The sequence below is a fragment of the Notolepis coatsorum genome (assembly GCF_963971535.1).
Source record: "Notolepis coatsorum genome assembly, chromosome: 13".
In the NCBI taxonomy this organism is placed as follows: domain Eukaryota; kingdom Metazoa; phylum Chordata; class Actinopteri; order Aulopiformes; family Paralepididae; genus Notolepis; species Notolepis coatsorum.
This window is the reverse complement of record NC_140177.1, coordinates 18353697-18381023: the sequence shown is the minus strand read 5'-3', so window position 1 is coordinate 18381023 and position 27327 is coordinate 18353697. Positions and strand designations below refer to the sequence as shown.

The following is a 27327-nucleotide window of genomic DNA, read 5'->3' as shown; positions in this document are numbered from 1 at the left end:
TCAATATTGAGCGGGACATGTCCCCTGCACCCCCCCCCCCCCCCCCCCCCCCCACCACCACCAGAACCAGTACTGTCTGCTTGTACTGTATATGCTAGTCAGCACAGCATGAGGAGCCACGTTCACTTAGGCACCCTCAAGAGATGTGCCCCCCCACCCCCACACACACACGCATCTCTCGGGAGCCGAGAGAGAGAGAGAGAGAGAGAGAGAGAGAGAGAGAGAGAGAGAGAGAGAGAGAGAGAGAGAGAGAGAGAGAGAGAGTGTGTGTGAGAGAGAGTGTGTGAGAGAGAGTGTGTGAGAGAGAGGGAGAGAGAAGCAAAACAAATCAAGAGACTTCTGTCAAGCGAACAACCGGTAAAGAAGGACAAAGAGAGAGAGAAGAGAGGTGTGGACAAGGACAGGGACAGGGTGGAGATCAGAGGCAAAGGAACTGGAGGTATATTGAGGACAATTCACTCGCTCGGAGTCCGGTCAGAACAACTGCCTCCCATCTCTTATGACAGCTCTCCTTAGCACTCTCTGAGACTAATGAGGGTCTAAGGAATACCTCCTCATTTCCAGAGGCTTTTCCCACCCCAGCACCCCCCCCCCCCCCCCCACCTCTTAAGACCTCGAACCGAGAGGCAATAGCTGAGAGAAAGAGAGAAAGAGAGACAGAAGAGGAGAAAACGGACCAAAGGTGCATGCGCGAGTGAACGGGAGGCGTCCAAAAGCCATGGAAGCAGCCAACTCCAAGAAGCAGCACTTCAGGAAGGGACGGAGTGCCACCTTCAGCATCGACGGCTTCAACATCACCATCGGTAAGGAGGGAGGACAGAGGAGGAGGCGGAGAGGGCGGCGAGAGGAGATGTTTGTGAGTTTGGACGTCTGAGAGAGAATAAGCGGCAAAGAGTAGAATCTGCGTGTGTGTGTGTGTGTGTGAGAGAGAGAGAGAGAGAGAGAGAGAGAGAGAGAGAGAGAGAGAGAGAGAGAGAGAGAGAGAGAGAGAGAGAGAGAGAGAGAGAGAGAGAGAGAGAGAGAGAGAGAGGAGAGTACGGTAGAGAGGGAGAGTACGGTAGAGTACGGTAGAGGTGTGGTCTGGTATGAGAGAGAGAGAGAGAGAGAGAGAGAGAGAGAGAGAGAGAGAGAGAGAGAGAGAGAGAGAGAGAGAGAGAGAGAGAGAGAGAGAGAGGAGAGAGAGAGAGGGTACTGTATGAAGATGAGATGGAGAGGTGCCGGCGCTGACAGAATGATCTCGTAACGTACTTCATATTCCAGCCTTGGTCCTGCTGAAGTTGGATGCCTTATCTCCATATCGCCCGCGCAGAACGCCATGGAAACAGGGGGGGGGGCTCAGTGTAAAGCCTCGCTGTGTGACATCACAGAGGACTTTCATTCCATTGTCTTGACAACCACGGAGCGTGTTGATGAACTTCATATGCCGCTCGCCTCATTATGGTCCCCCCTCCCCGGGGAGAGAGAGAGAGAAAGAGAGAAAGAGACAGAGAGAGAGAGGAAGGGGGGGATTGGAAGGCGATGGAGTGTTGAAGAAATATACAGTAGATGTAAAGGAGCCCACTGAGCGAGGGGTTGAGATCCTTCCTCAAGGCTGTCAAACTATAGAACATGTATCAACATGTTAATTGATTAGGTTAGATTAGATTAGATTAGATTGAAACCTATTGTCATGATACAGCACAAGTACAGTACAACAAAAAGAAGTTTGGCATCCAACCAGAGTGCAAATGTAAAAGTAAAGTGCAATAGTAATATACAATGTACAGGTGATTAAACTGGGTATAAAATATAGAATTAGTACTACTGAGTAATAGTGCTAATCAGATGTATGTATAGAGTTGTCGTGTAATATGTACAGTGATACAGGTATAAAGACTATGGTAGTAAGTCGTACTGGTCAGCAGCGTAACTACTAGTAAGATTAGGTAAGGGATATGTACAGATATAGATATAGTATCAACAGGTATGTAAAAAGGATTATATGCAGGATGTGGATGTGGATGTGGATATATATATATATATATATATATATATATATATATATATATATATATATATATATATATATATATATATATATATATATATATATATATATATATATATATATATATATATATATATAAGGTATATATAGCATTATTGTACATGCTAATTGCATGATAGGCTGTGATTATGACAATTCTGCAGGAAATTGTGAAAGTTTGGGTGTCTGTACATCGCCGACCGTGTGGTGAACGGTGTCTGTAAGGCACTTTTTTGGTATGTATTATTCATTTATTTAAAATAGATACATATTGATGGATACTAGGCTTGCTTAAATTGTGATGAAACTAAGGAGAATATGAATTATGATTTTTCTTTGTATCTTTGACAGTGAATAACACCATGCTAATAATGACCAGACATGAAGACCTGCCACTGATCTCGTTCAGTACCTTCTTGAGATCACGTGTACAAAAAATCTAAGGAAATTAATAAAGGGAAGATGATTAAACAGAAGGTTCTGTAGATACAGTACTGAATTCTCCCATCCGGACCAATGCAATTTGAAATATTATTATAGAATATAGAATAGCAGGCGTATAAATTATTATAGCCAATTCTCATATTTATCTATATATATATCTCTTTCAAATGGCCGAGTTCAATTTGGATTTAGTATCACCAGGCGTGCGTAAGAACAGATAATGAAATCTACTGTACTTTTTTATTTTGATCAGGGTTCAACCGTTCTGTAGGGTGCTCTTGTATTTATTACCCCAAACTTCCACACAGTAACCTAGATATGGTCAAATGAGCGTACAGTACAGTGTATACAGTGATTGATTAATCTGCCCCCAGCTAAGTTCACCATTGCAGGCCTGATGGCTTCATTGAGCCACACAGACAGAGGCTGAAAGAGACACAGAGCGATAGAGGCAGAAACATGAGAGTTGGCTTAGAATATGGTAATAAATTCAGTGAGGACATCACATTAAATGGTAAATTCCCACTTCTCAGAGAGCTGCACTGGCTTCCCATCGCTGCCCGAAGCCACTTCAAGGTCCTTGACCTGGCATACCGCGCAGCGAGGGGAACGGCTCCCTCCTACCTCCGGTCAATGTGGTCTCTAACTACACACCCTCAAGAACCCTACACTCTGCATCTTCTGGCCGCCTGAAACCCACTCCTCTTCGGACTCCTGGGTGGTCAACAAAGCAGGCTATTCTATGTCCTCGCTCCACGGTGGTGGAACGAACTTCCCACCGCAGTCAGGACAGTAGAAACCTGCCTACTCTTCTGCTGTCAACTGCAAACACACATTACTACAGTATGTGTACTATGCTACTATGCCTATACTATTACCTACTATGCTAATATGTCTATAATATTACCTACTATGCTAATATGTCTATACTACTATGCACTCAGAGTGCAAGCACTCAAATTTGGCACTGCTAGACAAACAACACCACTTACCCTTAGCTGCCAGAGTTGTACCCTTCCTGCTGACTTCTACAGAACTCGGATAAAAGCGTCAGGCTAAATGACTCAAATGTAAATGTATGAGTGGCTTAGCCTGCCGTGTCGTCTGCAGATCATATTAAACACCCACTGCACTCAGCTAACAGCCTCAGTCCTGGCTGGTAACCCAACCTACGCTCAGCCAGCCGCATAGTATGAGGTTGGGTGAAAAGAAACGTAGGCCAGAAAACAAATGCTCGCGGATCACGGCGCGTGACTTAATTAATGGAAAGACGTGAAATGACTTCATCCATGTCTGGCAAAACATAATCAACTTTAGAGCTGTGATGATGCGCTTGCTTGTAGTACCACTTCACTTTCATATCTATCCATTCCAACTTTTGACCACATGCTCTCTCTGGGACTGGATGAGGTTTCAAGGGCTTCTCCTGTATTATCGATTCCTATGTTTGTTGCACAGCTCCCCGACTCGTGTTTCCACTCCAGGTGAAAACAGAATACCTCTGGCTCCTTCTTTACTCTTCACTATTCCCTCATGTGTATTTTCTCGACCATCTCTTCTCTCGTCTTGTCAGGCACTACTAGCTTTTACATTTTTGCACAACAGAGTATGTCGACTCCTCTCTAAAAGTCCAGCACTTCTGCGTTGACTTTGGGACTTGGCGTCGTGACTCAGGCCGCCCATTATGCGCTGCTTCTCTTGCGAGTCTCAGTTCCTCAACCCGCATTATTTTTTTTATTGTAGACGCTTCTCTTCAGAAACAGGCAACTGTCGATCTATATGAGCTCACATCCAACTCCTCTTATTTTATTTTATTGCCATGTGAGTGATCCTTCAGGCTGGCTCTACTCTCTCCCTTTCACTACCACACTACAGACGGTTAACCCTTTCACTACCACACTACAGAAGGTTCACAAACCTTTTTGGCCATGCACCCCCTGTCACCTCCCGACCTAGCTGACGCACCCCCAATGCCCAACATAAAAAATGCAACACAGTCTATTCATAGGCACACTAAAGGCATCAGGTTTAATCCAATAAGAACACATACCAAAGTGCAGTAGGCCTATGAGCTCTCACGTTCACAAAAATTGGGAGAATAATATGTTACCAATTAAACAGTATCCTCGCACAAGAATTAACCAGCTATATCAATAAGCAGCAGTTATTAACGAAAATGTAGGTAACACCAGTCATTTTACTCAAATTGCAACAAATAAAATACTTCACCACACGAAAGAACAAAATGAGAATTACTGGCATAGGCTCAGAAACAGATTGGCCAACAAACTAAAACAAAACGCATTTCCATGGATTTTCAAGTGCAGTGGCCTGCAGAAAGAGAGAGCGAGGTGGCAGAGAGAGGGAGTGGAAGGGAGAGAGAGAGAGAGAGAAAGATTTCGTAAATTTCATGATTTACACAGTGAAAATCCCTATTTGAAATAATGTATCTTAGTTATATTTCTTAGTAAAATAACACCATAGCACCGCCATTAGCCTTTTCATGTCACGCACCCCCAAGAGGGCTCTCCACAGTTTGGGAACCGCTGGTCTATAGTGTGGTAGTGAAAGGTTAATTGTCTGTAGTGTGGTAGTGAAAGGTTAACCTTCTATAGTGTGATAGTGAAAGGCTTAATGCGTCTGCAATGTACATATCCTTGCTGGCCTCGTGTCTCACCTGTAGGTCTCATTATAACCTCCTCTGCAGCCCAGCTGGAGCTTTATGGAGAGACTTTTTTTAAGCTCTATTCATCTAGCTGGATTTGCATCCACGACTGAGAACGACTGTTTGACTTTGGCATCTCTGCAACACGCCACTGTTTTCAGAGGGTAGTGCTCTCTTTTTATTCCTTTGTTTAAGCCCCGTGTTCCACATATCAATCATATCCTGATTAGTCTTAGGTTGTACTGTAGTCACCATGCTGCTGACCCATTTTGTGGGTTCTGTCTGTCTTTTCTAGGACACCTAGGCTTTCCGTCCGTGTTAAGTTCCTTCTCAATGTCTGTTTTCTTCCAGGGCCACAGGGAACTTTCTGGGTGGATGTATCATTGGTGAAACTTCTGGGTTTACTGTGATCTCAGCCCAGTCCTCTGAACACATCCTCATCTTCACTCAATATGTCTGTCTCTGTCTTTTCTTCCAGTCCATACATCTTCTTCTCCATCCGTAGTTGAAACTAGACACGTGTCCAAGTATTGCACTTGCGTCTTGCTTTATTACTTGAAAGACCAGCTTATATTCTTACCATGGTCTTCTGCCCTAGTGGGGTAATCCCTATCTCCCCCTATTTCTAAGAAATGATTCCCCCTTAGAGATTAGGCCCTATGTTCCCCCAAGGATATCTGCCAAAATTAGGCTCTATGTTCCCACAGCCCTGTGTTCCCCCATTTCTAAGAAATGTTCCTCCCATCAAGAAGATCAAGAAGTCCTTACACCAGCAACGCTAATGAATTTGTAACAAGTAAAACCTTTCCTCTATGGTTTCCAGGTATCATTTTATCATTTTAAACTGAGGAAACATAGGGCTGTGGGAACATAGGGCTCTGGGAACATAGGGCTGTGGGAACATAGGACTGTAGGAACATAGGGCTCTGGGAACATAGGGCTGTAGGAACATACTGTAGGGCTGGGGGAACATAGAGCTGGGGGTACATAGGGCTGTGGGTACATACTGTAGGGCTGTGGGAACATAGGGCTCTGGGAATGTAGGACTGAGGGAAATATGGCTGTGGGAGCATAGGGCTCGGCTGGGGGAACATAGGGATGTGGTAACATAGGGCTGGGTGAACATACAGTACAGTAGGGCTGGGGGAACATAGGGCTGTGAGAAGATAGGGCTGTAGGAACATAGGGCTCTGGGAACATAGGGCTGTAGGAACATAGGACTGGGGAAACATAGGGCTGTGGGTACATAGGACTGGGGAAACATAGGGCTGTGGGTACATAGGGCTGTGGGTACATAGGGCTGTGGGAACATAGGGCTGTAGGAACATAGGGCTGTGGGAATGTAGGACTGGGGGAACATAGGGCTGCGGGAACATAGGGCTGGAGAAACATATGGCTTGGGGAACATAGGGCTGGGTGAACTGAACATACAGTAGGGCTGGGGGAAGATAGGGCTGGGAGAATATAGGGTTGTGGGAACATACATGGCTGGGGGAACATAGGGCTGGGTGAACTGAACATACAGTAGGGCTGGGGGAAGATAGGGCTGGATGAATATAGGGTTGTGGGAACATACATGGCTGGGGGAACAGGGCTGTAGGAGCATAGGGCTCTGGGAACATAAGGATGTAGGAACATAGTGCTGTAGGAATATAGGGCTGTATTAACATAGGGCTGTATTAACATAGGGCTATGGGAACATACATTTACATTACATTTAGTCATTTAGCTGACGCTTTTATCCAAAGCGACTTACAAGTTCTGTACGACAAGACAGCAAGAAGGGTACAACTCTATCAGCTGAGTAACAATGTTCATCAAAGTGTTGCGTGTTACAATGTAGGTTAGTTTATTAGGACAAGTGCATGACAGTAAGGTTAGTCAGGGTTAGATTTTTTTTTATATCATTTCAGATAATGGTTGAAGAAGTGAGTCTTTAGTCGACGGCGAAAGATTGGACGGGATTCGGCTGTCCTAACTGGGATGGGTAGTTCATTCCACCATTGTGGGGCAAGGACTGAGAATAGGCGGCTTCTCTTTGATGGCCCTCCGGGAGCTTGGATAGGAGTAGGTCTGAGGCGGCCAGAAGATGCAGAGCGTAGGGGTCTTGAGGGTGTGTAGTTAGAGACCATTGACCGGAGGTAGGCGGGAGCGGTTCCCTTTGCCGCACGGTATGCTAGGTCAAGGGCCTTGAAGCGGATACGTGCAGCAATGGGGAGCCAGTGCAGGTCCCTAAGAAGTGGGGTGACATGGGCCGACTTCGGTAGGTTTGAGATCAGGCGGGGTGCTGCGTTTTGAATGAGTTGAAGAGGCTTGGTGGCAGTGGCCGGGAGGCCAGCTAGCAGTGCGTTACAGTAGTCGAGGCGGGAGATGACTGTTGATTGGACGAGGAGTTGGGTGGCTTCTTTTGTCAGGAAGGGGCGTATCCTTCTGACGTTGCTCAGGAGGAATCTGCAAGTTCTGGTTGTCGCTGCGATGTGAGCAGAGAAGTTCAACTGGTCGTCGAGGACAACACCAAGGTTCTTGGCGGTCCGGGACGCGGTCACAGCTGCATTCTCGACTGTGATGGAGAGGTTGGTCAGGGGGGAGGATTTGGCCAGCAGGTGGAGCAATTCTGTTTAGCTTAGGTTCAGTTTGAGGTGGTTGGTCGTCATCCAGGCGGAGATGTCGGACAGACAGGCCGAGATACGCTCAGAGACGTGGATATCTGAGGGAGGGAAGGAGAGGAAGAGTTGAGTATCATCGGCATAACAATGATATGAGAAGCCATGATACGTGATAATGTTACCCAGTGATTTAGTGTAGAGGGAGAAGAGAAGGAGTCCTAGGACCGAGCCCTGGGGTACACCCGTCCGGAGGGGGCGGGTGGCCGACAGAGTCCCTCTCCATGACACTTGGTAGGAGCGGTCGTTGAGGTATGATGTCAGCCATGTCAGGGCAGATCCAGCCACTCCCATTCCTGCGAGGGCCGCGAGGAGGATCTGATGGTTGACTGTATCGAAGGCTGCAGATAGATCTAGGAGAATCAGGACAGAGGAGAGGCCTTTCGCTTTTGCTAAGTGAAGTGCCTCTGTGACCGCAATGAGGGCCGTTTCTGTGGAGTGGCCAGTCCGGAAGCCAGACTGATTGGGGTCTAGGAGGTCATTCTGTAAGAGATAAGCAGTAAGTTGGTTGGATACAGCACGTTCAAGTGTTTTAGAAAGGAAGGAGAGAAGAGAGACAGGACGATAGTTGGCTATGACGGTCGGGTTCAGGGTTGTTTTTTTTTATGAGGGGCGTGTCTCTGGCTTGTTTTAGGGAGGTGGGGACCACCCCCGAGTTGAGTGAGGAGTTGATGGTTGCAGTTAGGAATGGGAGGATGTCTGGTGCTATGGTCTGGAGGAGTGGGGAGGGTAGCTGGTCCAGCTGGCATGTAGTCGGACGGTTTGACGTTACCAGTGTCAGGGTCTCGGCTTCTGTAATGGGAGAGAAAGATGACAGAGTGAAGGATGAGGTTCTCGATTCAGCGTTTGGAATGGGTGGGGGTTGGGAGAAGGAGCTGCGGATGTTCTCCACTTTTTCCTCAAAGAAGATTGCAAAGTCTTCGGCAGAAAAAGATCAGGGAGGAGGGGGTGGGGGGGGGAGTGAGGAGGGAGGACATGGTAGCATGCAGTTTGCGAAGATTCTTGGCAGAGGCCTCGATCCTATGGTGAAAGAAAGAAGCTTTGGCATTAGTAATGGTTTTGGAGAATGTTAACAAGAGGTTGTGATATGTGTCGATGTCAGCAGTGAGGCGTGACTTTCTATACTTCCTCTCAGCCGCTCTCAGGACCTGTCTTTGTTCTCTCACTGCATCCGTCAGCCATGGACTGGGTGGGGAACGGCGGGCAGGTTTCTCAACGAGGGGACAGAGCTTGTCGAAGGAGGATGCAAGGGCTGAGAGGAGGGTGGAGGTTGCCATCTCTGTGGGGAGAGCAGAGAAGGTGCCACTCAAAGGTAGAGCGGATATTATGTCAAAGGAGAGGGAACATGGGGCTGGGGGAACATAGGGTTGTGGGAACATAGGGCTGTGGGTACATAGGGCTGTGGGAACAAATGGCTGTAGGAACATAGGGCTGTGGGAACGTAGGACTGGGGGAACATAGGGCTGTGGGAACATATTGTTGGGGGAACATAGGGCTGTGGGAAGATAGGGCTGGGGGAACATCAATGTCAATGCTTGCAATTCTCTCTTGGATATGACATTACACTCAGCACCTGTATGTAGGTGCCTAAGGAAGTTCAACGTGAGCCAGAAGATCCTTAAGAACTTCTACTCATGCACAATAGAGAGCATCCTAACTGGCAATATCACCTCCTAGTTTGGGAATAGCACCGCAAAAGACCGTAGCAGACTACAGAGAGTGGCCATTCAGTCGAACGCACAATTGGATGGTGGGCTTCCCACTCTCCAAGACGTTTACAACAAGCGCTGCAAGAATAAGGCTAATAGAATAATAAAAGACTCTAGCCACCCAAACAACTGCCTCTTTGAACTGCTGCGGTCAGGCAAGCGATAACGGAGTCTCATGGCAAGCACAGAGAGACTCAGAAAGAGCTTCTATCCCCAGGGCCCAGGAGTTCAAAACTTTTAATCCCTATCTGATCGGATCAGATTTGGATTCATTCATTTCAACTCATTATGAATTGAAAATGGGGGACCCTGATGTAAACAAGATGAAAGTCTTTCTCTGGTCTGCATCCCCTTAACAATTGTGTGTATTAAGCTGTACTGTACTGTACCCATTCTGCAATCTGTTAATAAAGATTTTCAATCAATCAATCAATCAATCAATCAATAGGGATTACAAGTTTCGAACTCCTGGGCCCAGGCCATCAGGATGCTCAATGACAATTAACACTATGTAACAAACCATCAAACACACTCACAGCACACACACCCACACGTACACACCCACTTTAAATGGACAACCCACTGTAGCACCCACTTTACACACTTTAGACACTAACACACTTTATATTTATTGGCAACTCATACATCATTGCACATAGCCAAGCCTTGCACCTTACCTTACCACCACAAGCTACCTCATCCCATTTATATTGTATACTACTCTGCATTGTATATTGTACATATGTATATTACAAATTTTGTCTTGTTTACACTTGTTTAAGTACTTGACTTTCTATTTTATACTTATTATACTTTTTATAATTATCTATTTTTAGTATCCTGTATTTATGTATGACAACTAATAAAGAAACTTGAACTATGTATTGTTGTATCATTACTGTGAGTGTCTGATCGTTTATTTTCAACCTTTCTTTCCAGTCATCTTTGTCTCTTTCAGTTCAAGTATGAACATGTCATTGTCGCTGTGTTGCTGTAACGTCCCACCGGTCCATGGACTGTTCTCCCCTGCTCTACCTCTCCCCATCCCTGTATGTGTGTTCCTTGTCTCTCTGTCCCATAGTGTTCTTTCCCTTCTCTCTCTCTTGCTCTCTGTCTCCCCTTCTCTCTCTTGCTCTTCTTCATGTTCCTCTGTTAGTCTAGTGTTACTGTCTTGTATTAGGTCTTAGTGTTTGTAGTTATTGTCTGGTATTAGGTTCTCCGTTTAGTGTCTGTAGTCTGCTTGTTTGGTCCCAGTGTCTGGTGTTTGTCTTGTCGTCCATAGTTGTAGTTCCTTGTGTAGTTTCTTGTAGTTCATTGTCAGTCTGTTTCCCCTCCCAGGGCCCTGTTCCTCGTACCTGGCTAACTGAGTTAGCCGGATAATTTTCAGGATAGCTTGACTTAAGCCAGACCTTTCCGTTCCCCGACGTCGGATTTTCTAAATCGCTATGGCAACAGATCAAAAAGTTTGAACCTGCTACAGTGCATGGTTTAGTTCAGTTAGCTTGATAACCTGCATTTAAATGTACCGCCTGGCCTGCAGAGGCTTGGCTTGTGGTCTGGTCAGGACTTGCCCCGGAAGCAGTGGACAACCCTCAACCGCCTAAGGACTGGCGTTGGACGCTACGGTGGCTCAATGAAGAAGTGGGGCCTCAAGGACAGTGCCTCATGCGAGTGTGGAGCCCCTGCACAGACTGTGGAACATATCATCACCAGTTGCCCCAATCACCGGCTACCGTATGGAGAACGCGGTCTGATGGAACTGGACGATGAAACGTTGGCCTGGTTTGCCTCAATGGAGCTGTCTAAAGACACACGCCAGAAGAAGAAGATAACCTGCATGGCCACACCCTCGCAAATAAATGCAGCTCGCTTCCTGAAATAATTATAACAGTCTAGATCCCATTATACCATTCTGAATTATGTTTTTGTGCTTCGTTCTTCTAGAGGGGGCTTTTGAAATGTAAAATAATAGACCTAAAATGCTGATAATAAATTTACTTTGTCCTAAATAATGCACGTCATATAATATACAGCGCTCGCAAGGTGCGATACACACACTATGTGCATCGTTATTTTAATAACGCGGAGCATTGCAAATGTGAATCCCGTGGGGATATTTTTAATGAATGAAACCTATTGGGTGTTTGGCTCTGATTCGTTTCATATTCTCCGCTGTTGATGTATTTGCTTAACGGAGCGCCCGGATTGTGTTTCATTCAAGCATAAATCGAAGCGTCTTTATGCGTGGACTGTGGATTATGAATTACGAGGAATCTGAATCTGTGGATTGTTGAATTGTATCACTGTCACTAACACGTTATTGTGATATTGTAACTGGGTTTAAAATATATGAGGAGATGCGCTGTTTGACGGATTTGATGACGTGACGTGACTTGATAAATTGAATGAGCCTTTGACGTTTTGACGAATGAATTTGAGAAAATGCATTTATCTGTTCAAGCACTGTTATCTGATGATGAACATGCATGAGGTGTCACTGGTATAAACCAAAGGTTAATCAATTCAATGCATGTATGGATGATGTCCGAAACAGATTAAAACCTGATTAATAGTGAAACTGTATAGCCTCCCTCCAAGCCTCTCTGACACGTTATTTCGGGGGTCGCGCCTTGAAAACTTTGTTTATATATAAAGTACATGATACCTAAGCCGAGCACATACAGTACAGATATCCTCATAAGTATCTATTAATTCGTATCAATTAGATCTTTGGGCTTGTTTTTATCTACTTATTCTGAAAGAGTTGAACTAATTATTTTTGCTAGCAAGATCTCATTCGATTATTCATTCCATTAAGCCTACTGCCAGCAGGCACATTTAAAGAAATATAATCTGATTGATTGGGGTAATGAGGGACTTAAGATTTGCCTATAGATTATGCATTTAACTGGTCGGCGAGGCTATTGAGCCGTACTGTATTGTACCCATTCTGCAATCTGTTAATAAAGTTTTAAATCAATCAATGCCGTTAGAAAATCAGGATTTCTGCGATCGACACCTGCTGTATTTTCAGGTGAGGCGGCCGCGCGCAATTATCCTGAGTATCAAGTCTGGTTCGAATTAACAAGACTGAATCAGCGTTCGAGGAACAGGGAAAGCCCGGATTCAAACACCGGGTTCATTGAATATGGATAATGGGACTTTTGATCGACTTAGTTGAACCAGGGCCGTGTCTCCAGTTGTAATCATCCCAGGTGTTTCTCGTTTGTCATTTGTTCCTGTGTATTTGAGTTCCTTGTTTCCTGTTTTCTGTGTCGGTCCATTGTCTCTGTTGCACTGTCTATGTTGCACTGTCTATGTTCCAAGTAAGTGTTTCACGTGTTTGATGTTCTGGTGAGTAGTTTGTTTTTACTGAGAGGTTTTGTTTTTGTTGTTTAGTTTTTATTTACCCTTGTTCTGTTTATTATTCTTATGATATTAAAAAACCCTTGGACTCTCTGCCCACCTTCGTCTTGTCTGCTCCTGGTTCCTATCCCACCACACCATATCGTGACAGTTGCGTTCTATTCCTTGTATTTTTCGTCACCGTCTGTCCTCGACCTGTTACACATTTTTGCATAGCGGTTGTTTTCGGTGACGCGAGTTACAGGTTTGGCTGTACGGCTCATACCCACACCTTCCACAGTCTGCTAGTCGTTTCACTTTCTTTCTTTTTGCTCTTGGTCTCTCCTTTCTTCCATTTGTTTTTTGTTCATGAATCTTCTGAACTGGAACTTCAGTCTCTTAACCCTTTTCCCGCCAATAACGTCGTACGACGGGTTTCAAGTTCATGCGAATTCTGCCAATAACGGCGTACGACGTGATTCTGATCAATATTTCATATTTTCGACATGGTATTCATATTTCACTCACAGAGCCTTGTCATATGCTGCAGGACTCAGCACAACTCTGCAACGCTTCAATACTGCCACCTGGTGGCTGATCGGCGAGTTGCAACCGGAAGTGGATCTCTTGTGATCCCGGTGCGTCTCCCTATTCCGTCCGGCCACTCGTTTATCGTCCCTGGACTCAAGACACACACCGTGGATATGGATCTTTGCCATAACTCAATAATACACATGATTTGGGCGTATATTAGTATTATACAAACCGGAACTGGATCGCATCGATCCACATCACATAATTGGGATCTGTTTGCTCCACTCTCATCGCCCAACGCTACGAGGAAGCTGCCGTGAGTTTCAACGTTTTTCTTTATCATTTTCGATACAAACTGCTCTGATCTATATATCACCCATACTACATAAATCATTTAACGTCGGTCACGGAATTATAAACAACCCCCCCCCCCCCTCCGTTCACCCGCAGATGATCAGTCATAACGTTTAGGACCATGTACAGTTGACATTTTTAATATAACGTTGATCGGTATCAAACGGCATTTGATAATCTAATATATGCATTTATGTCTATATCTCACGTTCTAGGAAATACTGCAGAAAACATATTTATACTCTAGACGTATTTGCGTATTCGAATGTGTGAATGAAAAAGTAAAACGTTCCTACATCCTGAACGATATATAATCGATGTTGAATGAGCCATAGTAATGTCAATTTAGCAATACAATTTAAAAAGTTATAGCCCTGCAAAGAAGGTGAACATCTCCATAGACTTACAGTACTGGCAGAGAATGGTATAAGATTATCAAAGTGGTGGCAGGGAATGGGTTAACATGGCTTTTTAAGCTTCACTAGCTCTGCAAATGTCTACTGCTCCCTGTAGTGTTAGCTTCGGCTCTCTGAGCAGTCTGCCTAACGGGATCTGATGTTCTACCACATACCACTCTGTCTCTTATCAATGACTTGTTTAAGTCTCCAAGTTCCCAGTCTTTGGTTTCATCATTCAGATCCGTCACGTATGCATCGATGGAGGTTTTTTCACACTACAAGGTCATCATCATCGTCATCAAACCGAAACGTGTTGAATACCTTAATGGCGTCGTCTCCAGCGACATGGAGTAAAGCACATTTTGTCATTTTAGATGACAATTTTATCCGAAGCAACTTACAAGTTATGTACGACAGGTTAGCAGGAACGGTACAACTCTTTCAGCTGAGTAACAATGTTCATCAAACAGTGTTGAAACTTGGGCGCTGCAGTGTTGAGTGCATAGTAGTAGAGACATATTAGTATAGTAGGAAGTGTGCATGATAGACGGTAAGGTTAGTGTTTTGAAAAATAATTATAGATTGAAGTGAGTTTTTAGTCAACAGTAAAAGATTGGTCGTGTTTCGGCTGTCCTAACTGTGGTGGGAAGTTCGTTCCACCATTGTGTAGCGAGGACCGAGAATAGACTGCTTCTCTTTGATGACCCTCCCGGAGCTCGGATAGGAGTGGGTCTGAGGCGGCCAGAAGATGTAGAGCGGAGGGGTCTTGAGGCTGTCTAGTTATGCCTCTTTTCTATTGCATAGTACCTACTCGACTCGACCCTACTCTACTCTACTCGCTTTAGGTACCTGGTACTTCGTTATCGAGTTATATTGATCTGTGCACGCTATGTACGCTAGCCACAATGCTAACGGTAAAACTAACAAATCAGCAATCTTTTTGTGAGAGTAAACTCTCCGCTCTGTGGTAAATTGTGTTGATGTTGGTTTTGTTTCATCAATAAATGAGGCAGAATACACAGTGAATGTATCCTTTTTTGTTTATTGCACTTGTTCCTGCTGCAAACAAATAATGAATCCTATGCGAGGCATTAAAGATGGCGGGTTTCTGTTTTTGTGCAGACGCTACAACGTATGCCGCTTCTCTCTTCTGACCAATCAGTGGTCTGCAGTGTTTCACGTAATTTTTTTGGTACCACTTCTACCAGCTTGGAACTTCGAGAAAGCCGGTACTAAAAAAGTACCCGGTGGGGAGCTCCAGTAGCTCACCACGTATCTCGGCGCTATTTCGGCGTCGGGGACAACCGTGCGCGTCACGGATCTGGGGTACACGAGTTCGACTCCCGGACTCGCCGTATTTTCTCAGAGTGTCTTCCCCTGATCTATATCCCATTCAACCTGTTTCTGTCGGTCATGCTTGACCAGAAAAAGCGATAAACGCTAAAAAATGAAGTAAAAAAAAATAAAAGTACCCGGTACCAGGTACCATCCGCAAATTTTGGCAATGGAAAACCGAAAAGGCAGAGTAGAGTAGAGTAGAGGTACCATGCAGTGGAAAACATTAGAGACCATTGACCGGAGCTAGACGGGAGCCGTTCCCTTCGCTGCACGATATGCCACCTTTTACTTTATCCTACTGCTCCGCGATTCCACTCACAACGAAATACTTCTCAAACCTTTGACTCCAGACTATCCAGTCTTCGGCCAGATGACCTTCTAGGCTCGTTCTAGGCTTTGTGGACTTTTTTTTACCTTACTTGTGTAACCTCAATTTAAATATACTGGCATATGCAATGTTACAGCACCACCTATTGGTAACTCCAGTACTACAACATAATACATGACATTTACAAGCTAGGTTCTGTGTTTTTAATTTTATTTAACTATATCTCCTGGAGTATGGCACTAATGGCGCCAGCATTTTCCATTCACCTACATGAAACGGGTAGCATTAGCTTTGCTGTGCTAACACTTTTGAGCTACTTATCAACTCCGTGATTAATAAGATTTGTATTATATATAATACGAGATTTGGGTGATGTACCCCAGTAGCTTTCAAACCATGTCAGGCACATTTTTATTCTCAATCTAGCTAAAAGCAAAGAAGTGCATTTTAACAATGAAGACAACAACTTCCATGATCCCACGCTCCTTCACAACGTCATCAAACAGCGTCCTCTGTTATTGTGGTGAAAATATGACCTGATATCTGCCTCATTTACTACTAATTGAATTACAGACCGTTAGGCGAAAGCATTTGGAAATTGCGGGAGCCAACGTGTCTGTCTTGAGAGACTACTTCCAATATGACAAAGCTTTGATCTCTCCACACACAAGCACACATAAACACACACATACACACAACACACATTCTGCACTCGCTCACACACAAACGCACCACAGGTCACTTTAAACACATAAGAAAAGGACACTTTAAAGGAAGGAGAACAAAAAAAGTTAACTTTAAGGAAATAACTGTTGTGGTTCTTGTAGTTAGTAATAGCAAGTATAGCATAGGGATATAGAGTAAAACTGTATATTGTATAGTAGTAGCCTCTTCACCAAGGCTTTTCCCCATCAGTTAGTTTAGATTAGATTAGGTCCATTATCCCCTACCTTCCCTCATCCCCTCTCCCCCCCCCCCCCTAATTTTCCTTGCCCTATTTTTTGTCCTGATTGTGAAGCGACCTCGGGTTCTATGAAAGGCGCTATATAAATTTGATCAATTATTATTATTATTATTACATAGGACCCCGTGCCTTTAATTCGCAGCTAACATTGTATTGCATTTATCTCAGGACTTTTAACATGTCTATTTTATGTCTATTTTTCTTATCTTCACTTATTTGACTTACTATTGTATTTGTGCACAATCGAAGTGGGCATGGCCACCCGCATTTCACTGTATGCCGTGGTATGTGACAAATAAACCTCTTGAATCTTAGCTTTGCTTCAACGCTCTGTACGGTCTGGGGTTTTCTCCTGTGGTGGCACAGCGCTAACATAGCGTGGAGAGAGGTCTGGGGTTTTCTCCTGTGGTGGCACAGCGATAACATAGCATGGAGAGAGGTCTGGGGTTTTCTCCTGTGGTGGCACAGCGATAACATAGCATGGAGAGAGGTCTGGGGTTTTCTCCTGTGGTGGCACATCGCTAACATAGCGTGGAGAGAGGTCTGGGGTTTTCTCCTGTGGTGGCACATCGCTAACATAGCGTGGAGAGAGGTCTGGGGTTTTCTCCTGTGGTGGCACATCGCTAACATAGCGTGGAGAGAGGTCTGGCTATGCAACACACACAAGAGTGTAGAAATTAGTGAATGCTCTTTTGTTACAACGTGTTTGTTAGTTGTGAAAAAATTCTTAATATCAAATGGTAACTGTGACTGTTTTAATTGATGATAATCATTACACATCTGGTATATTGCTGTGCATTGTCATTGTTGCTGCCATGCTTTTTAAGAAGAATAGATTTCCCTCCACGCTTAATCGGTCACTAATCGAGTGCATCATACAATCAATCAATCTGGGAATGTTTTTTTTTTTTTTTTTATGCCCATCTCTAATCAAAAACAGCTTGTTGTCCTACACCACTACCCAGTAACGTACTGATGAACATTTCAAATATATCATGCTCTCATAACCAATTACCATTGTACATAATGTCTATACTGAACACTGTGACCTCTATTTGTACTTCTAATTTACATGCTATACTATTTTATTTCATACTTATCTTGTCTAGCACAGTCTCTGGAGCGTAACAGTAAGAAGCATTTTGTATAAAACTATTCTGTACTTCTGTATGACAACTATTAAAGAAACTTGAAACTTGAAACTTGAACTTACCGGTAAATAACATTGTTAATAATTAATTTAGAGCCGCCAATACGTGACCGCGTCCAGCGCTTGTGACCACATGTCTCCATCGTCATTTTCCAGATTTCTACAGATTGTGAAAGTACGGCATTTAAGCTTTCAAATGATGTGTGATACTTTGAAATCTGAAAATATTTGAAGACTATATCCTAATTTGAATCTTACCACTTAGTGCAGCAAGCAGAGATAACGGCTGTCAAAGATAGTCTAGAATGTAACACCTTCGCAGGTCAAGTACTGGGCGTGAACAATACAACCCGCCCAGCCACTCCTTCACATTCACATTTACATTTACATTTAGTCATTTAGCTGACGCTTTTATCCAAAGCGACTTACAAGTTCTGTACAACAAGCCATCAGGAAGGGCACAACTCTATCAGCTGAGTAACAATGTTCATCAAAGTGTTGAGTGCTACAGTGTAGGTTAGTTTATTAGGACAAGTGCATGACAGTATGGTTAGTTAGGGTTAGATTTTTTGTCTTCTTTCTTTTTTAATTCAGATAATGGTTGAAGAAGTGCGTCTTTAGTCGACGGCGAAAGATTGGACGTGTTTCGGCTGTCCTAACTGGGGTGGGTAGTTCATTCCACCATTGTGGGGCAAGGACTGAGAATAGGCGACTTCTCTTTGATGACCCTCGCGGAGCTTGGATAGGAGTAGGTCTGAGGCGGCCAGAAGATGCAGAGCGTAGGGGTCTTGAGGGTGTGTAGTTAGAGACCATTGACCGGAGGTAGGCGGGAGAGGTTCCCTTTGCCGCACGGTATGGGGCCTTGAAGCGGATTTGTGCAGCAATGGGGAGCCAGTGCAGGTCCCTAAGAAGTGGGGTGACATGGGCCGACTTCGGTAGGTTTGAGATCAGGCGGGCCGCTGCGTTCTCAATGAGTTGAAGAGACTTAGTGGCAGTGGCCGGGAGGCCAGCGAGCAGTGCGTTGCAGTAGTCGAGGCGGGAGATGACTGTTGATTGGACGAGGAGTTGGGTGGCTTCTTTTGTCAGGAAGGGGCGGATCCTTCTGACGTTGCTCAGGAGGAATCGGCAGGTTCTGGTTGTCGCTGCGATGTGAGCAGAGAAGTTCAACTGGTCGTCGAGGACAACACCAAGGTTCTTGGCGGTCGGGGACGCAGTCACAGCTGCATTCTCGACTGTGATGGAAAGGTAGGTCAGGGGGGAGGATTTGGCCGGCAGGTGGAGCAATTCTGTTTTGCTTAGGTTCAGTTTGAGGTGGTTGGTCGTCATCCAGGCGGAGATGTCGGAAAGACAGGCCGAGATCCGCTCAGAGACGTGGATATCTGAGGGAGGGAAGGAGAGGAAGAGTTGAGTATCGTCGGCATAACAATGGTAGGAGAAGCCATGAGACGTGATAATGTTACCCAGTGCTTTAGTGTAGAGGGAGAAGAGAAGAGGTCCTAAAACCGAGCCCTGGGGGGCACCCGTCCGCAGGGAGCGGGTGGCCGACAGGGTCCCTCTCCATGACACTTGGTAGGAGCGGTCATTGAGGTATGATGACAGCCATGTCAGCGCAGAGCCAGCCACTCCCATTCCTGCGAGGGCCGCGAGGAGGATCTGGTGGTTGACTATGTCGAAGGCTGCAGATAGATCTAGGAGAATCAGGACAGAGGAGAGGCCTTTCGCTTTTGCTAAGTGAAGTGCCTCTGTGACTGCAATGAGGGCTGTCTCTGTGGAGTGACCAGTCCTGAAGCCTGACTGATTAGGGTCTAGGAGGTCATTCTGTAAGATATAAGCAGTAAGTTGGTTGGATACAGCACGTTCACATAAATAGCATTAACATAATCTGTCAGTAAGTGCTGTTACAGGAGTGCAATGACTGAATGAATGAATGAATGAATGAATGAATGAATGAATGAATGAATGAATGAATGAATGAATGAATGAATGAATGAATGAATGAATGGATGAATGAATGAATGAATGAATGAATGAATGAATGAATGAAAACTTTATTTAACAGATTGCAGAATGGGTACAATACAGTACGGCTCAATACACACAATTGTTAACACATTGTCTGCCACACAGTTTGCCCATCTTATACCACTCTCTGCCAGTGCTGTAAACCTATGGAGTCGCTCACCTTCTTTGCAGGGCTATAACTTTTTAAATATTATAGCTATATTGACATTACTATGGCCCATTCAACATCGGGTATCTATCGTTCCGGATGTGGGAACGTTGTCCATTCATACATTGTCGTGTTAGTACCGTTGTGAATATAAGTATGTTTTTAGAGTGTAGAGCAGTAATTCCTAGAACGCGAGTTATAGGCCCGACGCATATTATACATAATCTATTGGGTGTTTCGTTCCTATACACGCTATATTAAAAAATTCAAATGCATATGATCGCTATACATTATGCTCCATCATGCGTGAAGGAAAGTACAACATCATACGTTGATGAGATGGATTGCAATGAAATAAATGCATCAAGCTGGAATTAACGTTAGATGTGGCCGATGAGTCTGTAGAAAAAAAATTCCAATTATTTGATTTCGATCTGCTAGATCTATTTTCCGTTTTTGTACGACGCAATAAACGCCAAGATTCTTGCGTCTCGAAAGCGATCCAATGCACTTGAGGTGTTTGTCTGGATCTGTTAGGGTTTGAAACCGACCTCAACAGCACGGCACAGACAGGTAGTTCACAGTTAGCCAAACACTAGGGCGTATTTATTTACAGAATCAAAAAGAGTCAAGTAACAATTCTGAACAACAAAAAAGGAGACTGCCTTCGGCAGAGTTATCTGCGGCTCTGCAGATCCTCCCGGTGTTAGAGGTGGGGAATCGGCGTAGACGCTGTTGCGGCTCTGCAGATACTCCCAGCTCCAACTCGGAGTGGAAACGGAGAGAGAGAGATCAACAACAGTCCAACAGTACACAGAGGCAGTGCAGTTCAGTCCTCCCTTAGCTGAGTCCAGAACAAAACAAAACGGTAATTCTTCTGTGTTTATCCAAAACACACAATTTAGCTGAGTCCAGTGTAAACAAAAACGATACTCTTCAGTGTTATCCAAAACACACAATCTAGCTGAGTCCAGTGCAAACAAAAACGATACTCTTCAGTGTTATCCAAACACACAAAACAGATAATCCAAAAAGGGTTTGGTTCCAAAACTCACCAAAGCGCAAGCGCGTAAAGCGAGCAACGAGGCGCAGCTCCAAACGGAGGATCAAGATATTCACCAGCGGCAATCCAAAGATGTCCTGGAGGGAAAGTAGACGAGGCACAACAACGGGGGGAAGGCAGGCAGAAGCAGTAGTATTCAAAGCAGTAGTACTCAAAACGACCCGACAACGATTGAAAGAAGGTCCCAGTATATGAAGCCTCTGGAGCGCTGATTAGAACACACATCAGGTGCGTGATGGTAATTGGTACTTGACCTAGAAGTGTGCGTTCGGCAACGGACCAATCCTCACAGGATCCACGTAACAAGATAGCTCTGCCGGAAATTTTTCCCTGATGCACAGAGCGCCACATCCGGTTTAGAGTGGAGTGCAACTCGCCCGAAATCCACCAGGCGGCGGTATTGAGGCGTTGCAATATCAGACAGAGTCCAGCTGGCTCCCCGAGCCTTCCTGGATGAATTATGAATGCCAATAGCGAATAAAGGAAATAACGATCATAAAAATGAGTAAACTCGTTGTTGGTGTTATTAGATTGGCGGGCAATAACGAGTAAACTCGTATTTGGCGCAGGATGTGTTAAGGGGATGCAGACCAGAGAAAGTCGTTTGTCTTGTTTACATTAGGGTCCCCCATTTTCAATTCATAGTGACATTTATGACATACACAACATACATGACATCCTGACATTTATGACATAGGGACATACATGACATACAGGTATATAGTACTGTTACATTTGTGACATATACGAAATATACAGTACTGTTACCCAGACTTAGGTGAAAATAGCTGTTATACAAGCGTAACTACAAGCTACCAAAAGTTACTTAAAACCTTTCAGCCAATAGAGATATTCTATATATTTTTATAAAGTAGAAGAATAGAATAGAATTCTAAATAGTCTTTATTGTCATTATACTTCATACAATGAGATAAAGAACTCACAACTTAAAGGTGCTACACAATGAATCACACATGTGTTCCACTGTTTCCCTGTATTAGGGCACTGGCTCCTGAGACACACAGGAAGTGACACGTTGCTCTCTGGGGGTACTTCCGTCATCAGCTCTGGAAAGATATGCAGACCTGAGGGCTCCCAAATGAATGGCATGTTAAACTATTCAGGAAATATATGCAGACCTGAGAGCTCCCAAATGAATGGAATGGCATATAAAACTGTATATATCCATCCACGGGAGGCTTATTTGATTGACAACTTTGCAATGTTTTGGGTCTTACAAAGGACATATTCATTGGATTTTTTTTGTATCCACTTTTTCTCCCATTTTCTATATTTTCTCCCATCCCAATTTCGTATCATCCAATTCAACCCTCCCCTGTCACGAACGCTGTCTCTTGCCTCCCACAAGCCGGCTGCAATGTGGACTAAGTCATACATAGCACAAGTCCCCTCCGGTACTTGAGGTAACAGCAGTCGCATCTTTTCACCTGCGCAGCTCAATCTCTCAGTGGCGAGGAGTAACGCGTGGGAGGCTCACGCTGCCCCGACACTTCCTGATTCTACTGCGCAGGCGCACCAACCGACCTGTAGGAGTCGCTGTCCACAACGCCCGATCCCCACCCATCAGTTTCCCACCCCCTAATACGGCCAATGTGTATTAGTATGAACGACCAGCTAAACTGAAAGCAATGTGGAGCGCTGGGCTCGAACAGGCGAGCCCAGCGTCTCCGCATTCGTGGCGAGCGCCTTGCCCACTACGCCACGTAGCCGGCCCTAATTCATTGGATATTTTTTAAAGGGATTTTAGTTAGATTTTGGGTGCATATTGATGCCATATTTCACCTTTTAGGACGACGTGCAGAGGGTAAGTTGGGCTAGGGGCGGAGCTAGGGGGTGGCTACCTGGGCTCAAGCCCCGGATGTATTCTGAAAAGCCCCGAATCTATTTAAAAAAAATAAAAATAAATATATATATTATTATTTTTTTTTCTTTTTTTTTTTTACAATTCATCATTGTTACATGAAAATATGTTTGCACCAGATTTAGCAGAAGCTAATTTCCATCTGTGGTCTATCCAGCTGCTAACTGTATTTGAGTGAGTTAAGTCTTGGTGTTATGGTAGACTCAGACCTAAGCTTTAAATCACAATCAACAAGTTGACAAAAACTTAATTCTTCCACCGTAGAAACATAGCTAAAGTACGGCCATTTATAAATCAAAAGGACGCTGAAAACCAGATCCATGCCTTTATCTCAAGCCAACTCGACTACTGTAATGCACTCCTTACCGGCCTCCCGAAAAAATACGATAACTATTTTATTGCAATGCACTATTGCATTATTTTATTCTATTTTACTAACTATTTTATTGCACTGCACTATTTTACTTTGTATCAGTGAATCATAGACGCCTGGCCATAAGAGCATTCGGAGCATCTCTGCTCTCCCACTATTGAACTTGGGGGAGCAAAGGTATGATCTTGCTCCACCACTTTTTGATTATATGAAAAATATGATATATCCCCCCCCAATATATAAATCTAACCATAACTACGTTATGGTTAACTGAGTTTTATAGTGAAAAGAGCAGCTTTATTGGTCAAGATTGAAGGCTCTATATTGCAGGAAATTGCATGTACAGGTTCATTAAATTCAAAAAAAATCTGTCGTGCCTGACCCCCTCCAAACCACCACTTGCCTGCAAAAAAAAAAAAAAAAAAAAAGGGGGCCCGTCTGGGCTAAGCCCCGGATCTCCTACAATCCTAAATCCGCCCCTGGGCTAGACATTTGCTACTTTTGACATCAAAGTGAGAAATTATTTTATTTACAATAGTGGAATTTACACTTACCTGATATTCAAGCAGTTGACTGTTATTCCACAGACAGTAGGTGCTGTAGTTAGAGTGGGTGTGTAGTTAGAGACCATTGACCGGAGGTAGACAAGATTCAAGATTCAAGAGGTTTATTTGTCACGTACATACCAGGGCATACAGTGAAATGCGGGTGGCCATGCCCGCTTTGATTGTGCAATAATACTAAATAATAAAATAGATATAATAAACAGGTAATAAAATTGACATAAAATAGGCATGATAAAATAGACATGCTAAAGTCCTGAGATAGTGCAATACAATATTAGATACAGATTTAACCTGTTAAGCCGTAAGGTCCCCTTATAAGGGGACCCTGCTTTTCTTTATAATAAATCGATCAATAGAGACCGTGTTAGATCCCCATGTGGGGTATCATTGGAAAGCCACACCCATTGGCTACAAGCCTGTCCAAAAAATTTGAAGATCGCCAAATGATTGACGGAGCGAGAGCCCGGGGAGTCGGGGGTGGTAATGTGTACTTTGGCGCACGGCCGCACGCCTCACATATCGGCATGTAACTCGAGAACCGCTGAATGGATTTTGTCACCTCGACAGGCAACAAATAGGGCTTTAATTCTATCTATATATTGTATTAAAAGAAGTGCACACCCGAGCCACTAGAGGTCGGCAAAGTGGCATCACAAATCGTCCTCGGATGTTAAGAGTTTTTTTTATTTTATTTTTTTGCCAAGAGTAAAGACCATAACCATATAAAAATAGCAGTCAAAGTGTATATTTAAATTTTTACCGATGTTTTATACGATTTACCGAAAATAAGAATGTATCAAAAAAATTCTAATTATATCTCTTTTATCGTAAAACCAAAAGAAAATGACTAAATCCAGATTGAACCCTGACATTGGAAAGAGGAGCCTTTTCCCTATCCATAGATGTATGATTTGGCCATAATAAGGTCAAGGTCAAGTTCAAGGTCAAATATGATTTATAATTAAAATCGATTATCATTTATTACTGTATCTACAAATCCTTCTGTTTAATCATCTTCCCTTTATTCATTTGCTTAGATTTTTTTTACACTTGATCTCAAGAAGGTGGTGAATGAGCTCAGTGAGCGAGCTCGGTGGTTGCACAATTGTAACATGTTGTTATTCACCGGCACAGATGCAAAAATAAATCATAATTTATATTCTCCTTTTTTTCATTACAATTTACTCAAGAACATGCAAATTGGCCTTGTAGAAGTGGAGCAATCTTCCATTTACTTAGGCATGTACCTTTAGGCGAGATTTCTGAAAAGACGGCTACAGCTTAACAGGTTAAGACACTGGGTCCTATGTACACTCCTATACAATACAGTTTTTACTCTATATCATTATGCTATACTTGCTATATCTAAACTATACTATACAAGAACCACATCAGTTATTTTCTTAAAGTGACCTTTATTTTCCTCGTTCCTTTAAAGTGTCCTTTCCATTTTGTTTAATGTGACCGTTTGTGTGTGAGCGAATGCAGCGAATTGTGTGTGCGTAGGCGCTTGCCTGACCGCAGCGGTGTACAGTGAATACAGCAGGGGGCTGAGAACACAGCCCTGGGGGGACCCGATACTCAGGGTGATTGTACTGGAGGTATGACCCCCCACCCTGACCGCCTGGGGCCTGTCACTCAGAAAGTCCAGGATCCAGGCGCTCAGGGCTCAGACCCAGATCGATCAGCTTGGTGTTGAAAGCTGAACTATAGTCAATGAACAGCAATCTCACATAGCCCCCCTTCTGACTGTCAAGGTGAGAAAGGGTGTTGTGTAGTACCTGGGGGACCGCATCGTCAGTGGACCTGTTTGTCCTGTATGAAAACTGCAATGGGTCCATATTACTAGGGAGGGAGGCACAGATGTAATCCTTGACCAGCCTCTCAAAGCATTTCATGACCACAGAGGTGAGTGCCACCGGTCTGCTGGGGAGTTTTTTTTTGGTACAGGGATTTTAGTGGACACCTTGAAGCAGGCAGGGACCACCGACTCGGCCAGGGATAGATTGAATATAGTGCTGAACACCGGGGGCCAGTTGCTGGACCTACAGCTTTCCTAGTATTTACCCCCATAAACGCTCTTCTCATGCTGTGTTCCGTCAATGAGAGAGTGTGTTCCCCCCGCGGATGAACTCCCCCCGCCGTGGTAGCTGGCGCGTCAGTGACGTCGCCAGCCGGTGAGCTAACGTCGCCACTGCTCGCCCCAAACCGGGCGTAAAAGAAATTGAGTTCATCCACAAGAGAGGCATCGGCACTCACGATTGAGGAGGGGCTGACTTTTTAATCAGTTATCGTTCATAATCCCCGCCATAAGCCTCTTGTGTCGTTCTGGGCCATCTGTGTCTCCATCTTATTCGCATATTTCCGTTTTGCAGTCCTCACTTCTTTGCGTAGCCTATAAGCTGTTGCCTTATACTTGTCCATATTTCCCGATGCTCGGCCCGAGTTGTAAGCAGCGGTGCGAGCATTCAGGGCCACTCAGATGGAGTTGTCAACCCACGGTTTCTGGTTTGGAAAAACCTGAACTGTCTTCGTGGGGGACGATACTGTTAGCTAACATTGCTATGAAGCTAACCACAACATCCGCATATTCACTGACGTCACTGGAGCATATCCCAGTCGACGTCATCCAGTGCGTCTTGTAACGTGGCCTCTGAGCTCTCGGACCACTGCTTCACCTCTCGCGACACAACAGCCTCACAGGCTCTTTGTTTGTATCCGGGCATGAGGTAAATGGCTTTGTGATCGGATTTACCTAGTGGAGGAGCCGTTACTGCCTTATAGCCCTTCTTGAAAGGAGTGTAGCAGTGATCTAGCGTCTTCCATCCCCAAGTGGTGCATGTAATGTGCTGGTAGAAGTTTGGCATCACTTTTTTTAGATTTGCCTTATTGAAGTCGCCAGCTACGATCATGGCCGCGTCTGGATGCTTGATTTGGTGCTGGTTCAATGAGTCCTGTAGGTATCTTTGGCGGTATCTGCTTGAGGTGGGATATATACTGCTGTGATGATTATGGCTGTGAATTCCCTGGGGAGATAGAACGGGTGACATAGAATGGACAGATGTTCAAGGTCCGGTGAACAGGAGCGGGAAATAATCTTTACCTCCTTGGGGCTACACCAGCCGTTGTATGTAAGGAAGCAGACCCCCCCCTCCTATGGACTTTCCCGACTCTTCTGTTCGATCAGCGCAGAAGACAGAGAAGGAATCAGACGGGATGATATTTTGATCTGGTGTTGATGGCTTCAACAATGTCTCTGTGAAACATAGGATGTTACAGTCCCTCACGTCCCGTTGGAATCTAATCCTTGCTCTGAGATCATCCATCTTGTTCTCCAGCGATCTAACATTCGCCA

The 27327-nt window shown here is 44.4% G+C and overlaps 1 protein-coding gene across 1 annotated transcript in view; it reads left to right on the top strand.

Annotated features, from left to right (window-relative positions):
• Positions 1 to 718: 718 nt before the first annotated feature.
• pde1cb (phosphodiesterase 1C, calmodulin-dependent b) overlaps positions 719 to 27327 on the top strand; it is a gene marked incomplete at both ends in the record, with an annotated part of 313514 nt that continues 286905 nt past the window's right edge. Inside the window, 1 exon segment of the mRNA XM_084327584.1 lies at positions 719 to 803. Coding sequence (XP_084183710.1) covers positions 719 to 803 — 85 coding nt within the window.